The following is a 14,112-nucleotide window of genomic DNA, read 5'->3' on the forward strand; positions in this document are numbered from 1 at the left end:
GATTGCAAAGTAATTCTTTCTCCTCTTATGTCTGGGGTGAGGGTTAACTTTGGGTGCTCTTTCCAAGGTGAAATTTAACAATGGAGAGCAATGATTTTTAGAGGACTTCATCCTCTGCACTGGCCAGCGCCATGCAATGACAGAACCTGGACAGAGAGGAACTGGCTGAGGTTTATGCATTTTGTGGTCCTAAAGGTGGGAGTATGTCATTGTTTGCCTGTCACTTCCCATCCACAATGTAGGCCACAGGAAGCTTTGGGAACTTCACACAGGCCATGCCGTCTATACAGTCACAATAACAATGGGATGAAGGCGCCCTTCCTCCTTCAACAAGGTCCCGGGCTTGACAGACCTTCCTTTTTCCTTCTGCCCAATTTATCAAGGCAGAGATTTGCAACAAGTGTCATTCTAGTACTACCCTTTCCTGCATCTGGTTAGGACCTTTGCTGAATTTGAACAAAGGCCAATAATTTGCAGAACCATCCTTCAGATTGCAAAAGGGAACTCTGGTTATTCTTCATTTTTTAAGGGACTTGGGCTTTTGAGAATGGAGCTATGAGTCAGGGTAGTGAACCTGTGGTTTCCCAGATGTTGCTGAACTCTAGCTACCTTTGGCCTCAGCCAGGGGTGATGATAGCTGTGGTCCAACTACATCAGGAAAGTCACCTGGTCCCTTTCTTTGCTATAAATAGGCATACACATACAAGCAAAAGATATGGAAGTTAACCAACAAAGTATTTTTGGCTTTTTTTCTCCATTATTCTCAGCTGTGCAAAATTAGCTACAATGCCCTTTTTTGTTGCTGGAGGAATGCCTTATTCTTATCACTGTATGACAGATTACTGAAGGGTGACACTATTTTGCCTGGTGGGCTATACCTAATCCCAGCAATCCCTTTAGGGTGGGAGAGAAGTGTGGCTCATTTAGTATATGGCATTAAATCAGAATGACCATAGGGCTTCCTGAGTGGGTTTTTTAATGTACAAAATCCAGACCCCTGGTCCAAGATATCTATTTTCTCCATACTATCACAATCATAGGTGCCCACTGAACTATATACATGCTGCAGTTGTAAGAGTCCTTGGGATTTCGATGTGAAAATTCTAGCAGAAGCTCATTGTGCAGCCAATTGTCTCAAAGCCTAAATGAAACAATATAGCTTGGAGAGAGATACAAACATGATAAATTAGCACCTAATACAGTGGTACCTTGGGTTAAGAACTTAATTCATTCCGGAGGTCCATTCTTAACCTGAAACTGTTCTTAACCTGAAGCACCACTTTGCCTCCCGCTGCTGCCATGCTGCCTGAGCACGATTTCTGTTCCCATCCTGAAGCAAAGTTCTTAACCCGAGGTACTATTTCTGGGTTAGCGGAGTCTGTAACCTGAACAGTCTGTAACCCAAGGTATCACTGTATTGGAGTAACGTCTTAATTATGTCCTATTTCTTTTATGGAATATGTGCAGGGTTCCTCTTGAGATGCTATGAATCTTATTTCCTGGCTTCAAAAAAGGAATCTTGTCTTAGCTTGCAAGACAAACATTCCAGCCCTATAAATTATTCTCTGGCCTGGATGTGAATCAAAGCTGGAAAAGGGGGTCAAGTCATTCCTTTCTCTCTCTAACTCCCTTGTTGCTTCAGTGATGGTGGGAAGTACAGTGGTACCTCGGGTTAAGTACTTAATTCGTTCCGGAGGTCCGTTCTTAACATGAAACTGTTCTTAACCTGAAGCACCACTTTAGCTAATGGGGCCTCCCGCTGCCGGCGCACCGCTGGAGCATGATTTCTGTTCTCATCCTGAAGCAAAGTTCTTAACCCAAGGTACTATTTCTGGGTTAGCGGAGTCTGTAACCTGAAGCGTATGTAACCTGAAGCGTATGTAACCCGAGCTACTACTTTATCCCCCATTAAGGTAAAAGGCCCCCTGCTACACCTGTGAATCAGCTGCACAGGGATATATGCATAGCGCCACTAGTGTCCTGGATTTCCAACACTGCACCTGAAGTTGACTTTTAACTCTGTTATTCTGTCTTCTGGCAAACAAGCAGGAGTGAGAAGATATGTACTGTAATTTCAATGAGGTGTATATCCACAGGGATGCCATTAGATCCAGCTTGTCTCAGAATAAACCAAGTTTTGGGGGAAACCATTCCAGTTTTCCAAACACAGTTCCAAGCCTGACCACAGGTGACTTTGCTCCGTCAGAGTGGAATCTGCTTGTGACCTGTCAGATCAGTGTCATACTTTGCTGGTATGTTGATTCCTGGTCCCTTTCATCAATGTTCTAACAGGCTATTGCAAACAGAATAAAGGATAGGGAGGAGGTGTGGTCTGTTTAAGTTACTAGCAACTGCAGATGCTTCTAAAGAAAAAGGCTTGTCAACTATAAGAATGGCTTTTAAATAGTGCAGTTCCGTAAAGTTTTGACTCTCCAGTTGCCGCACTCCAACTCCCATCAGCCCCAGTCCAGCATGGCCAACAGACAGGGATGATGAGAGTTGTAGTTAGTTCAACAACATCTGGAGAGCCACAGGTTCCCCACTCCTGCTGTAAACTATATTTGGGTTTTAAATTTATTCTTTTTTTAACGTGCAGCTGTTTCAAGCTTGTTTCTCTAACTTTTGAGGTACCCAAAGCACCAGAAAACCGTTAGCTACTGTAGGAGACCAAAAAAGTTCTTAAAGCTTGTAGCTCTTTTACCTGGGCTGTGGGTTAAACCACAGAGCCCAGGACTTGCCGATCAGAAGGTCGGTGGATCGAATCCCTGCAACGGGGTGAGCTCCCGTTGCTCGGTCCCTGCTCCTGCCAACCTAGCAGTTCGAAAGCACGTCAAAGTGCAAGTAGATAAATAGGTACCACTGTGGCTGAAAGGGAAACTGGCCACATGACCTCCCGGAAGCTGTACACCGGCTCCCTCGGCCAGTAAAGCGAGATGAGTGCCACAACCCGAGTCGGCCACAACTGGACCTAATGGTCAGGGGTCTCTTTACCTTTACCTTTAAGCTCCACTTCTCTTTTTATGGGAGTATTTAACTGGGTACCAAACTGCGGGGGGGGGGGCAGTGGAAGACAGGAGTGCCTGGCGTGCTCTGGTCCATGGGGTCACGAAGAGTCGGACACGACTAAACGACTAAACAACAACAATTTAACTGGGTGTAAACATGCATAGGATTCCATTGCACTAAAGCTGAGTAGGTTGTGATGGATTAAAAACTGCATGCAGAAATCCCCACATAGTTTCTGGTAAAAAAACAACAACAGGGGTTTTGAGGGCAATGGAGGCGGAATTTGCAAAAACGGATGGGATGAAAACACGGCACACACCACAGCCGATAACACTACCTTCGACACGCCCACAAAACAACTCCTGCTTATCTCCAGCTCCGAAAACTTTGCTATAACTGGAACATCGAAATACACGTCGTGGTAAACAATGTTCCAATGTAGCCATTTACTGGAAGAAGAAAAAAAAGATCCTGCAACGAGGGCTTGAACTCTTTTCTGACAAAGTGCTGATTTGCATGAACGGCAAAAAATAGAAATATTTTATATGCAAGAGAAATAAGTCGCGGAATTGGGCTGCCCCTGCTCAGAAACTGAACGTCCACGCCCACAGTTCGCCTAGAAGCCCCAGACGCCGCTTACTCATCCTTCCAGGAATGAAAGCTCACGCTCCGCTACGCGTTCGAAAGGGCGGAGCCCGTGCTTGGCGCAGTGCATGCCGGGAGTTGTAGTCTTCGAGCCGCGGCTTAGCCCGGCGCGGGGTTAGCGTAAAAACTACGAGCCCCAGAGTCGCCGGCGGCGAGATCGGGGGGAGCTCGCTCGGCGCCTGGATTTTAACCGCACGTGGGAGTGGTTGAAGGCAAGGAGGGCCCGGGCGAGACGCAATTCCTGGCAAGGGCGAGCTCGCAACTAGTTCAAGCTGAGCTGCTTCTCCGATTCCAGCCGAGTCCAGGGGCGGCCGGGCGGAAAAACCTCCGATCATAAGACGCCTAGGAGGAAAGTCCCGGGCTCGCAGGCAGTTTTGCGGGCGGGGGGGGGAGGGGGAGAGCAGCGCAGCAAAATAACAACACAACCACCCCGTTTACCCAATTTCCCATTCACAACGGAGTAAATACTTCCTCCTCTGCCCATCGCGCATTTTTATTTTATTTTATTATTTGCGGCGTGCCACCAATTGGGCTGCTAAAGTTTCAGACCGCTTAGAGCCATGGGGAATGGGATGAACAAGGTAAAAAAACGCTGCTTATTCTGTTTTGTTTCTGGTTTTTGTTGTTTTTTTAAAAAAATGCGTTCGCGCGCGAGGTTTCAGAAACGATTCAGTGAAGAAAGAAATAGAGAGGATTCCCCCCCCCCCCCAAACTAAGCCACCCACTCGATGCTTGTTTTGATCCGTGGGAAATAGGGCGTTTAAAAGCGACGCTTCCTTTAAGGGGAACTTTCTGGATACTGAATGGCAACAAGCGACTGCTTTTGTGGTGGTGGTGGTGGTGGTGGTGGGTGGCTGGCAAACGAAGGCGCTTGAAGAAATGGGAGGCTGGGTTTGCCCCGTCTCTGCTCCCCCCCTCCGGGGAGGGCGAGTGCCGTCCGCACGTGCATCCCGACCTCTCCCCCCCCCCCGGTTGTTTACTCGGAAGTAAGCTGCAGCGAGGTCAATGTCTGAGACTTGAGGCTGCAAGTTTATTTGCTGCTGGGGAGGGGAGGGTAAGGTGCCAGCGGGACTTCCTTTTGGGCACACGCATCATCATGTGCGTAGGCTGGGTTTGTGAGCCTGTGTAGAACAGAAGCCTTACACAGTTGGGCAAGCTCGTGTCTTGCCTCTCGTCCCCAATAGTGGGGGAAGCAAACGCCTCATAATTCACGCGGCTGGATCTGCGCCAGCCTTGCCACGCATCAACCTCCTCCTCCACCACCGCACATAGTGTGCTATTTTCACGGCTCGTTTCCTGGCGGCGCATTCGGTCTTTTGCATAGGCAGGCGGAAACGCTCCGGTTAGTCGAAGAACTTGCAGCTGGGTTCCTCCTTGGCCAGCTCGTGCATGCTCTTTAAATCGCTAGAGGAGCCGCTTGCAGTCGCCTTCTCCTTTGGCCATAAGAATGGTGGTGTTAGCTTTATAGAATCATAGCATTGTATTGCTGGAAAGATCATCCCGTCCAACCCCCTGCAATGCAGGAATGGACTCGCATTTGGCCAGTGGTCAGGACTGATGGAAGCTGGAGGGTCACAGATTCCCCATCCTTGGTTTATATTAAAAATAAATAAAAAGAAGAGATCCTGGGCTTCTTGCACATTTCCACAAGGGCTGGTGGTTTGCATGTGTGTGCATCTCAGCTGCCCCCACTGATACGGATCGTGTTGGAAGTTGGTGGCGTTCAGTGTGTGATGGCTTGGTGCTGCTACCCATGGCTTCCTGATGCCACATTGTACCAAGGAGTGATGCCCGTATTGCAAAGTGGGAGGCTGACAAAAGGAAGCCGGATAGTTTCAATGTGGGGGAAGAGGAAAGAAGCAGAACACTTTGGCCAGACTTGGTTATGTCTGCCTGACAAGAAGTTGGATGATATGCTTCATGCCCACCTCATGATACACTCTGATGTCTCTCTTAATAAAAAGGAGGACACAGGAAGCTGCCTTATATCAGGAGCTGAGTTGGTCGAGTAGGAGGCTCTTAATCTCAGGGTCATGGGTTTGAGCCTCATGCTGGGCAAAAGATTCCTGCATTGCTAGATGACCCTTGTGGCCCCTTCCAGTGCTACAATTCTATGATTCTAAGTCAGATCATCGGTCCACCCAGCTTAGTATTATCTACACCAGCCTTTCTCACTTTGGGTTCCCAGATGTTCTTGAACTGCAACTTCCACCATCTCTGACCATTGGCCATGTTGGCTAGGAATGGTGGGAGTTGTAGTCCAGCAACATCTAGGGACCCAAAGGCAGTGGCTTCCCAGTGTTCCTGACATGAATATTTCCCGGCCCTTTCTGGAGATACTAAGGATTGAATCTGGGGCTGTTTCTGTACAAAGCATATTGTCTACTACTCTGCTGGAGTTACTTAGAACATAGTGGAAGTGGAAGTCCTATCCATCACTATGAAGCATCCGTGTAAGATGGTTTAGGGCTCTAATTCTCTTATTATTGTTTAAGGTACTTGGAGATGGCCTTTAATGCAGCTTACATAAAAGGCTTCCTTCGCATAGATTGATAGGATTCTCTGGCCAAGTGTGTGGGCGGGGCTAAGTAGGAAAGGTGGGCGTGCCCATGAAGAGTCCCACCCACCTTGTACTTTGATTTACCGGGCTAGATCTTGGCCCCAACAGCAGCAGGCAAGTTTGGCTGTAGCTGGGGTCATAAGTGTGCAATTAGAAGAGGAAGCGGCTGCTGAGTGAGTGGGCTTGCGAGCTGCTTTTGGCCACCTTTTTCATCCGTAATTACCGTGATGGGGCTGTAATGACTTATCGCAAGAAGCTCAGAGGCTAACTGCAAAGCCACGCACCCCTGGAGATGACCAGGCCTGTTGGTATCAATGCCCTTAGTTGGTAAACGGAGTGTACCCTTTTCCCGTAACCATGTATGGTGTAGGCAAGAGAAATCGGCCAGCAGTGGATTACTTGAATTTTTCCAAAAACACCGCAGCCCTTTGTTCGTAAGCCAGACAGGCTTACTCGCTTCCTTAATGTTTCTGACAAAAGGCAACCCCCAGAGATTGCTGACAGCTGCTGTTGCCACAATTGGATCATCTGGCTGTTGTTTGCTCCTGCCCATTGCCTGACCCGTCTATAATGCTGCGTTCAGTTGCTCGCCTGCTGCTGGAACCTCCCTGAAGCGGAATCAGCAGCATTTGCTCACATTCTTCCTCTCACACACTGTGGTCTCTCCCACCTTCTGCGCCTTCGGTTTCCCCCCACTGTCTGTTTCATCTTGTAAGCTCCCTGGGGGCGGGGATCTGCCTCAGTAACTTTGGCAAGTCATCGAAGATGCTTTGTTCCGAGTCAGACCAATGCTCTTGTCCACATGGAACCGGTAGCAAGGTTTCCAGGGGTTCACGCAGGAGTCTCTTCCGGCCCTTCTTGGAGTTGTGAGGGATTGACCTTGGCATCTTTGGAATAGAAAGCTTGTGCTTTACTGCTGAACCGTAATTCCCTCCTCTGGGATCTGATGTGCCATGATATTGTTACAAAAGTTGGGTGCCTCCCCCTCTGTCTGCCGAGCGGTGGCAAGAGCCCATGGGGCTCCAGACACAGCGGAGACTGTTGCAGCTTTAAGAAATATGGTTTATTCACTTATTTACACCTTCAGTCTGCAAGGAGGGAGTCCAGATCTTACAGTATGGTCATTTCAAGCCACCCAGCCAGCAGCCAGCCTGCCCAAGATGGATCCTAGTCTTCCTTCCCTCTTCTTTTTCCCAGCAATCATTGCTCAAGACTTTTCCTTTCACCTCACACCCAGTTACCTTGGCAACCTTCCAACCCCTGTCTCTGTCCCCTCCTCAGGTGGGGAGAGGGGGGAAGGACAGTTCTCTTGCATTGCCCATGGCCCTCAATGGCCCTAATTTGTTTCTTAATGGCCCTAGCTTGGCCAGGTCATTTTGCACAGGCTAGCCCAGGAATTCATCTGCAGTTTGTTTCTCCCTTCACACCTCAAATAATTAAAATCCTACAATTTCTTAATTTCTAGGGTTTGGGGGGGTCTCCTCCAAATCTATAAGAATATAGATCATGAACAGGAAAATTGAGACACTCCAGATATTGTTGGACTTCGGTTCCCATCAGTCGTAGCCAGCATGGCCAATGGTCAGGGATAATAGGAGCTGTAGTCTAGCAACATCCGGTGGGCCACAGTTTCCCTATCCCTGTTGTAAGTAACACTTCCCTCCCGTGTATTTAACCCTCGCCCCAAAAGCATGGGCAAAGAGTTTTATGCATCAAGACCATTTGTGGCTTCATTTCACTGTGCTTTGGAGTTCAGTGGGCAACACTGAAGCATACTGAAGTGCATTTATGAGGATCTTATAATTCTCAGGCGGAACCGCTACTAAAGTTTAAGGACTAGGCAAGCATCTTCTTGTGCCGACTTGTGGCTGTTTGCCACTGTGATCTAAATCATGGGGGAACACATGCTATTTTCTCCTCGCGTAGCATCATTTCCATTCATCCTCTTCCAAAGAATGTGCGGTGCTGATGTGGTGGCACCGTATGGAGTGAGGGTTCGAGACCACCCAAAAAGTATGGCATGCATCAAGAGAAAGTTCTGCGCAGGGGCCATGCTAATCTTCTCTGTATCGTTCCAATTTTAGTATATGTGCTGCCGAAGCGAGCACCATCAAGAGAAAGTTCTGATCAGGGAGATTAGTGTTGGTTTGAAGGGGCCAAAGTGTGAGATGGGCATGGAAACAACATGGCCTGTTTTGTGGCAATTCCTGTGCATTAGCAGTGCTACATGTTAACTGCATTTTAATGTTCTAATATTGTATTTTGTTTTTTAAGCTGTATTTCAATCAATTGTTTTTATATTTGGTGTTAGCTGCCCTGAGCCCGGTCTTGACTGGGGAGGGTGGTGTATAAATAAATTTTTATTATTATTATTAACGAGAGTGCAGCCTCATTTATCATGGCTGTAGAATTGTAGAGTTGGAAGAGACCACGAGGATCATCTAGCATAACTGCAATGCCTGAATCTTTCACCCAACATGAGATTAAGAGTCTCATCCTCTACTGGTTGAATGATCCCTCAGGACTGTGATGCGGCCTGGTCATGGTGCAAAGGCCCGCCTGCCCTAAGAAGTGTTGTGGTGAGAGGAATGGCAACTGTGGTGGGAAAGGGGAATGGCACCCTAGTCCACACATGTGGACTATGACTTGACACATATGCTGGTCATGTTGTACCTGCAGGTCCCTTCAGAGAGAGGCAAGCAATGTACGAGGGTTGCATTGTTCTGGCTCTCATGGTTCCCTGGTGAAACAGGGCGTGGAAAAGCTTCCTGTGACTTTAACTGGCATGTGCCTCTTGGTGCTGGCCTATTTTTTTAAAAAATGTCAAGTTGCATGTTCCTTGCCATTGTCATACCTCTGATATCAGCCTGTGTACATTCCTAAAACGATGAGCAAGTTTCCTGCCCCCCCCTTCTGTGTCATTGTCACAAGAAGGCTGGTCTGCCAAAGAGTATGAGAGGCCGGATAAATCTTGAGCACATTATTTGTTCAAGCTGGCAGGCTTTTGATATATAACCTCTTGCCACGCTCAATCCATGTGCCTTACAGTCTTTTGCATTTGCTTGCTTTGAGTTTGGATTTCGTTCAGGACTTGGGAATGATAGAAAATGAGGTACTGGTCAGCCCTGGCTGTCAAGCGGCTTCGAGTGACCCATTTAGTCATATGGGGGATGCCACTAATGGCCATGGCACCTTAGGGGAGGGATATATTCATCAGAGCTGCAGCATGGGGCAGAAGATTTAACCAGCTTCTCCTCTTTCACATGCTGTGTGTTCTCTCTCTCTGTGTGTGTCCTCCTTCCCTGGCAGCTATTTAAATAGGGCAAACCAAAACCACCCTAATCTGACATTGGAGCTGCTTTATAGGCCAGGAGCTGTTCGTCTGTATGTGGTTGTTACTTCAAACCCTCTTGGTGCCCTCCTCACCTCTACAAAATGGCGGGAGGGCTGGAGATCCCTTGCCGCAAAAGCCACCGTACACAAATAGCTCCCCTTGTCCAGCAGATACCACGTAGCTGGGAGCTAATAGCAGATCTGGGCTGAAAATCATACCATGGATACACATAGTCCACCCCAAAATTTCTGGCTATCAATATATATGATGGCCATATAATGAAGAGGGCATGGAGAGTTGTCCCGTCTCCCATAATCTCCAGTCCTGTTTCCACAGCCACAATCTCCTCATGTCTTTTGCCTCTTAAGTTTCCAAATAGAGACCTAGTGAAACCCTCAAGGTTCAGATATGGCCCTTGGACTGCCAGTGTCTGCTCCTTCCTCTAATTCCAAATGTGTAAGAGATAGATTGTGGATGGTGATGAAGACCCATGCTGAAGGACACATAAACCAATGGCTACAACTTTATACAGTGGTACCTCAGGTTACATACGCTTCAGGTTACATACACTTCAGGTTACAGACTCTGCTAACCCAGAAATAGTACCTCGGGTTAAGAACTTTGCTTCAGGATGAGAACAGAAATCATGCTCTGGCGGCGTGGCAGCAGCAGGAGGCCTCATTAGCTAAAGTGGTGCTTCAGGTTAAGAACAGTTTCAGGTTAAGAACGGACCTCCGGAACGAATGAAGTACTTAACCTAAGGTATCACTGTATTAAGATGTAATGTCATTAAGTTCAGGACACTTCAAAAGAAGTCAGAAACCATCTAAGGGACAACTGAGTTCAGAGATAGCTTCAAATCAAGCCATTCCCATTACTGATTTAAGTAAAGTTACAGTACTTTTGGTGTAAAATGAGTGATAGATTCTTAGTTTAGAGCAGGGTTTCCTAGCTGTTTTCAAACTACAACTTCCATCATCCCTAGCTAGCAGGACCAGTGGTCAGGGATGATGGGAATTGTAATCCAAAAAAATCCCTGGAGACGCACGCGAGTTTGAGAAACAGTGGTTTAGGTTTCTTTTACTGGTCCCCTCCCACCTTTATTAAACTGCTGTTAAGCTACGGGACCCTGAAACTAAAAAGAAAAAAGCTTCAAAGTGAAGTGGGGAAGATTGGAAGGAAAAACACGCTGCCCTTACCATGTTGCCAGACTCTGCAGATATAAACAGTGTTATGTTCCATTCTGTATGCAAATTGAACTGCGTCAGATCATGTTACCACAAGAGATATACATTTGATATTATATTTCTTTCTGTCTCACAGATTCTTCCTGGCTTGTTCCTTGGAAATTTTAAAGGTAAGTTCAGTGTCATTAGCAGTCATAGTGCCCAACCACATTTTGCTTCCAAACTTTGTGTCTCTCTGTGTGTGACAGCTTTGTCTACGCTTGCCATACGTCAGGAAAATTCCTGGCATGTCCTGGTTTTTGGGTGTAAAAATGGCATGGGGGGATTTGCTGAATTGGCAAAATGTCAGGGAAAACCTGGATGTATCGTATCACTATTTGGGGGGGAGGGCTTCCTAAAAAAAGGCTGAACAGGAATGTCAGGAATTTTACTTTTACTTTGTCTCTCCCAAACTTTGGATGGTTCTTCTAAGGCAGGAGTAGGAAACCTGTGGACCTCCTGTTACTGTTGGACTAACCATCAGGCCGAGCTACCTTGGCTGATGTCATGGCTGATGGGAATTGTATTCTAATAAAAGCCATCAAAAACCACAGGTTCCTTGCCCCTGGCCTACAGTTGCTTATGTGAAAGAGACACAAGTCTCTACCTAAACCTGTCTGGTTTTGTGATCATCACCACTAAGCTTTCAAGTGGGGTATCTGCCTACTCCTTCCCCTTTGGTGCAGAGTACATTGCCACAGCCCATAGAGTCTTGTACACTGGTGCCTCGCAAGGCGAAATTAATCCGTTCCGCGAGTCTCTTTGTCTTGTGGTTTTTTCGTCTTGCAAAGCACGGCTATTAGCGGCTTAGCGGCTATTAACGGCTTAGCGGCTTTAAGAAAAAGGAAACAAACTCGCAAGAACTCGCAAGACGTTTCGTCTTGCGAAGCAAGCCCATAGGGAAATTCGTCTTGCGGAACGACTCAAAAACCGGAAAACTCTTTCGTCTTGCGCGTTTTTCATCTTGCGAGGTATCACTGTATTTGAAGCTAGCATGGTGCACACTCCAAAATCTGAGGAAGGCAAATTCAGGTTTGCCCAATTAAAGAAAATAAAAATGGTCATGGGACAGAGCTCAGCAGGTTCTCACAGAACAATATGAAGAAGCTTTGCTGAGTGGCAAGTCTGATGCTAGTTCCCATTGCCTGAAGAGAGGGAGCTGCAGGAATGATAGTTCCCCACATCTGTTCCATCACTGCTACCTACTCATTTTGGTCTTCAGCTACCCTGCTTTCCTCAGCTCAACACAGCCTTTGTAGACATTAGCTGAGGAATGGATGAATGAGGCCCATGCTGTAAGTCTGAGACATAGTAGTATGTGAAATGGTACTCTAGGGGCAAGCTCAGCATCTGGTGCCACAGAAGTATAAGGTAAGGGACCCCTAGATGGTTAAGTCCTGTCAAAGGCGACTATGAGGTTGTGGCGCTCATCTCGCTTTCAGGCTGAGGGAGCCGGCGCTTGTCCACAGACAGCTTTCTGGGTCATGTGGCCAGCAGGATTAAACTGCTTCTGGTGCAACGGGTCACCATGACAAGTGCTAGAGTGCGTGGAAATGCCGTTTACATTCCTGCTGCAGTAGTACCTATTTATCTACTTGCACTGGTGTGCTTTTGAACAGCTAGGTTGGCAGAAGCTGGGAAAGAGCAATGGGAGCTCACCCCGTTGCAGGGATTCGAACCGCTGACCTTCCGATCGGCAAGCCCAAGAGGCTCAGTGGTTTAGACCACAGCGCCACCCTCTCCCCTGCATGGGCCACATAGCTCAAGCATGATCTGTAAGGATCATAGAACTGTAGAGTTGGAAGGGAACCCAAGGGTCATCTTGTCCAACCCCCTGCAGTGCAGAAGTTTGGAAGTTTTTACTTCTGTTTTCAATTAACCACAGTTTATGTATTGGCCAAACCTCAACAAACTGTGGTAAGACTTGACTCCGGTTTCCTGAAACAAACCAACTTCAGATTGCAGTTTACGGAGTTGGCTTGTTTCATTAAACTATTCAATAATCCATTATTCAGATTAAGCTCAGTTTAAATTTAGATGTAATGGTAAACTTCCAGCCTCCTTTCCCAGATTTGTTCATGCAATTCATGTAGTTTAGTATGACATGTGACTAATGTTGGAATATTTGCACCAACACCAATGCCAGACTGTGCATCAGTAGAGATTTTAATTTTTAAAAGTGAGGTATTGAGAGGCTTTCCCTTTTCACCTCTGCCCACAACCATTTTAAGGGGAAACGAGATGACGATGGCAAATCCTATGTCGACATACAGTACTTCTTTTTTCCTCTAAAGCTGTAGTGGGCCATGGTACATTTTCAGCCTTGTGGCAGAGTAATGGCATTTTCAAACAGGTAAAGACCGGATGGCGCGGGTGGTGCTATGGGTTAAACCACTGTGCAGCTTGGGCTTGCTGATCGAAAGGTCGGCGGTTCGAATCCCCGCAACGGGGTGAGCTCCTGTTGTTTGGTCCCAGCTCCTGCCAACCTAGCAGTTTGAAAGCACGGCAAAGTGTAAGTAGATAAATAGGTACCGCTCTGGCGGGAAGGTACCGTAAATGGTGTTTCCGTGCACTTCTCTGGTTTCGCCAGAAGCAGCTTAGTCATGCTGGCCACATGACCTGGAAAAACTGTCTGCAGAAGCGGACAAACACCGGCTCTCTTGGCCTGTAAAGCGAGCTGAGCGCCGCAACCCCAGAGTCGTTCGCGACTGGACTTAATTGTCCCTTTACCTTTACCTAAAGTCTGGATGGGCGGCAAGGAAGAGATGGCAGGGTTAGACACTGTTGCCAACTGCATCCCAAGCCACACCTTGGGAGAGTAGCACTGCTTAAATTCGTACCTGAAAAGGATCGTTCTACAGTTCCAAAAGCAGGCCTCAAACCAAAGAGGCTTAGTTGTGTAACCTTGACAGCACTATGTTTTTATCAGGTTTGACTAAAAGCTTACCCCTTTTATTGGTTCAGTGCTTTGGCAGTTGACAAGAATGTGTCATTTGGTCGATGTAAATAAACGATTAAATGGTGGATAAAGAATAAAACTGGTGAACATGGGAAGAAGGTAAGTAATGTGGATTAAATAACACGGTGGTGTGGTTTTGCGTTTGTGAGAAACAAACGTACAAACTGATCTGAGGTTCGTCGGCTGTAACACCGAGACCTTGGTGGCTAAAGGTTGAATACACCCAGCGCGGCGAAACCGAGACCTGGTATCTGTTTCCCAATTTGGTTCTTTTTAGATTTCTCCCTCTGTGATTGAGTCAAGGCAAAGAGAAGCTGGCTGATATTGCAGAGTGAGTCAGCACTTAACCACCGACTTCGAGCTGTGCAGCTTTTCTGACTTG

The 14,112-nt window shown here is 47.2% G+C and overlaps 1 protein-coding gene across 1 annotated transcript in view; it reads left to right on the forward strand.

Moving 5' to 3' along the window:
* The first annotated feature begins 3,893 nt into the window (after nucleotides 1-3,893).
* Nucleotides 3,894-14,112, forward strand: part of DUSP22 (dual specificity phosphatase 22) — a 41,397-nt gene continuing 31,178 nt past the window's right edge. The window contains exons 1-2 of the mRNA XM_081873179.1: nucleotides 3,894-4,232; nucleotides 10,869-10,902. Coding sequence (XP_081729305.1) covers nucleotides 4,212-4,232; nucleotides 10,869-10,902 — 55 coding nt within the window. The 5' untranslated portion in view covers nucleotides 3,894-4,211. The remainder of the gene's footprint in view (nucleotides 4,233-10,868; nucleotides 10,903-14,112) is intronic.

Source organism: Podarcis erhardii, assembly GCF_964252035.2.
Source record: "Podarcis erhardii genome assembly, chromosome: 8".
In the NCBI taxonomy this organism is placed as follows: Eukaryota; Metazoa; Chordata; class Lepidosauria; order Squamata; family Lacertidae; genus Podarcis; species Podarcis erhardii.